General features: G+C 48.6%; 1 protein-coding gene and 1 non-coding gene across 2 annotated transcripts; both read left to right on the top strand.

Moving 5' to 3' along the window:
* Positions 1-807: 807 nt before the first annotated feature.
* LOC115869584 lies at positions 808-945 on the top strand. The gene has a single exon (XR_004046255.1). It is a non-coding gene; the product is annotated as a small nucleolar RNA SNORA7 (small nucleolar RNA).
* A 55-nt stretch (positions 946-1,000) lies between these two features.
* RPL32 (ribosomal protein L32) lies at positions 1,001-2,095 on the top strand. Its single transcript, XM_004702524.2, has 2 exons — positions 1,001-1,113; positions 1,894-2,095. The coding sequence occupies exons 1-2, from the start codon at positions 1,018-1,020 to the stop codon at positions 2,077-2,079; spliced, it is 282 nt and encodes a 93-aa protein (XP_004702581.1). The 5' UTR covers positions 1,001-1,017; the 3' UTR covers positions 2,080-2,095.
* The last annotated feature ends 164 nt before the right edge of the window (positions 2,096-2,259 follow it).

Below are 2,259 nucleotides of genomic sequence, written 5' to 3'. Positions count from 1 at the left end.
TTGTTCAGGATCAAACTGCGGACTTGCCTTTGAGGTTTCCGTGGTCCTGGGAGAGGAAGTGGTTTATGGGAAGAGTATTTGCCGAGCACTTCACTGTGTGCCAAACAAAAAGTAGACCGATGCTTGTGATGAAAACAAAGGTGCAACAGCAGAAACAAATGAGGCAGACCATCTTGAAGGTGGTAACCTTCAGGGCAGTCCTTGGGTGGTTTCCAGGTAGAACAATAAATAGTTGGTTCAAAGACCTAAAGGCATTTAAGAAGATGCCCAGGTTTGGGGTATGCTTCCAGTGGATTGGACGAGCCCTCGTGGTGTGTCGTAGACTATAAGCTGGGCTTGGAAACCACAAGCTGCTGCTTGGGGAAAAGATAGGAGGCCTTCTCCCCTGCCTATGTGACAGCTATGAGTAGCAATTGACTCAGTTGGCAGTGAGTTTGTTTGCTTCTCCCGTGGATTGCAGAGCAAGTAGCAAGCTTGGGGGATTCTACTTTTTTTTTTTTTAATTTTATTAGGTGCTCATACAACTCTTATTACAATCCATACACACATCAATTGTGTAAAGCGCATTTGTACTTTCATTGCCCGATTCTACATTTCTTAATCGAAAATTTACTTCATGCCAGCCATGGTGCACGCCTTCAATTTGTAGTACATCCATTTGAGAACAAGCCGCCATTCAACAGGGAATTGAGCGGATCTGGAAGTTGGCGTAGTTGTGACGGTGGGATTTGCTGCTGCTTGCAGGCCAAGCGCAGTCTTGGGGTCTGCTTCTGGCAATCTTTTTTGGTCTCTGGATGAGGTGGCCCTGACCTCCTAGGATCGCATCTGGAGAATAGCTAGTATTCTGCCAGCTTCAGAGATGGGAGGGAAAACAAGCCTGTCAGAGAGACCCACTCAATTCCCAGTTTGCTCAGTAGCTGGTGATTGGAAGAGACTGCGACCGTGTTCAGGCCCTGGGCAAGGAGGCCTCTTTCCAGGACTCACTTGACTGAGGTCTGCTTCTTTCTTGAAGGCATCATGGCTGCCCTCAGACCCTTGGTGAAGCCTAAAATTGTAAAAAAGAGGACCAAGAAGTTCATCCGGCACCAATCCGACCGCTATGTCAAGATTAAGGTAGGTGGCCCCTGGGGTGGGTGGGAAGACTTATGTTTCTGACATCACATCACACCGTTGGAAATTAATCTCTAGTTCCAGGTTGGTGGAAACCCTGGTCTCCCTGGTTTTCTTGAGCTGCTCTTTTAAAGAAACATAAGCTATTTCCATTTTTTGTTTTCATAAAGATTTAGTCTCTGGGGCAGCTGTAGTCTGTCCTGTAGAGTTGCTGCCAGTCAGAATCAAGTTGATGGGGTGTGGGACTCTGAAGAAGTCCTGATTGTACAGTGCTCAAGCACTCCGCTGCTAGCCAATGTGGACCCCCAGCAGCAGGGGGTGCAGGTGGGAGGGGACGGACGACACTGGGGCTATCTACTTCCAGGAAGATTGCAACCTGGGAAGCCACCTTCAAACTGGGCTAATTCCCTAGCTTACAGGGTCACTGAGTTTTTGGTGAATCGTGGATTTCCTAAGGCCTTAAGACCACACTAGGGGGTAAACTGCCAGCCTACCAGCAGCTCCAAGGAAGAGCTATTATCCTGGAGGAAATGGGCAAGGCCATGCGATATCTTAACATAGCTCCCTAACATCCTACCAGTGTTTATTCTCTTGCTTTGTTTAGGATGGTATATGGGGTCTCTCCCCACACCCCTTTGTAGGTTACATTTTTGGTGTTCAAATGCCAAAGCCCCAGCTTTTCCCACCAAAACGCCATGTAAAATAGTGGGGTCTGTTAGCCACCCTCCCCCCAAGAATTGGCGGTTTGCAGACATGCAACCACCAGTGTGTGATTTCTTTCAGCGCAACTGGCGTAAACCCAGAGGCATTGACAACAGGGTGCGGAGAAGATTCAAGGGCCAGATCTTGATGCCCAACATTGGTTATGGGAGCAACAAGAAAACCAAGCACATGCTGCCCAGTGGCTTCCGCAAGTTCCTGGTCCACAACGTCAAGGAGCTAGAAGTGCTGCTGATGTGCAACAAGTGAGTTGGTGGCGCCCTAAGGTGCAGGGTTGAGTGTCTTGTGGCCGTGGGCATGGGCCATTTGGGAGAGGTTCTGGCTCCTCTTGGTGTGCCTTTTCTAGCCAGTTCATGTTCTGAGGAAGTCCAAAAGCCTTCCCTGAAGGAGCTTAGAGGGGTTTCTATTAGTGCTGTAGAATGTTTTCAT

This window comes from Echinops telfairi, unplaced genomic scaffold, assembly GCF_000313985.2.
Source record: "Echinops telfairi isolate 266 unplaced genomic scaffold, ASM31398v2 ScPeMD7_31;HRSCAF=116, whole genome shotgun sequence".
NCBI classification, from domain to species: domain Eukaryota; kingdom Metazoa; phylum Chordata; class Mammalia; order Afrosoricida; family Tenrecidae; genus Echinops; species Echinops telfairi.
The sequence above is the reverse complement of the archived record's forward strand: the minus strand, read 5'-3'. Positions and strand labels throughout refer to the sequence as shown.

Coding starts and splice junctions, on each gene's coding strand:
- RPL32 (XM_004702524.2), top strand. CDS start 1,018: ATGGCTGCCCTCAGACCCTTGGTGAAGCCTAAAATTGTAAAAAAGAGG. Junction 1,114..1,893: donor ACCGCTATGTCAAGATTAAG/GTAGGTGGCCCC, acceptor GATTTCTTTCAG/CGCAACTGGCGTAAACCCAG.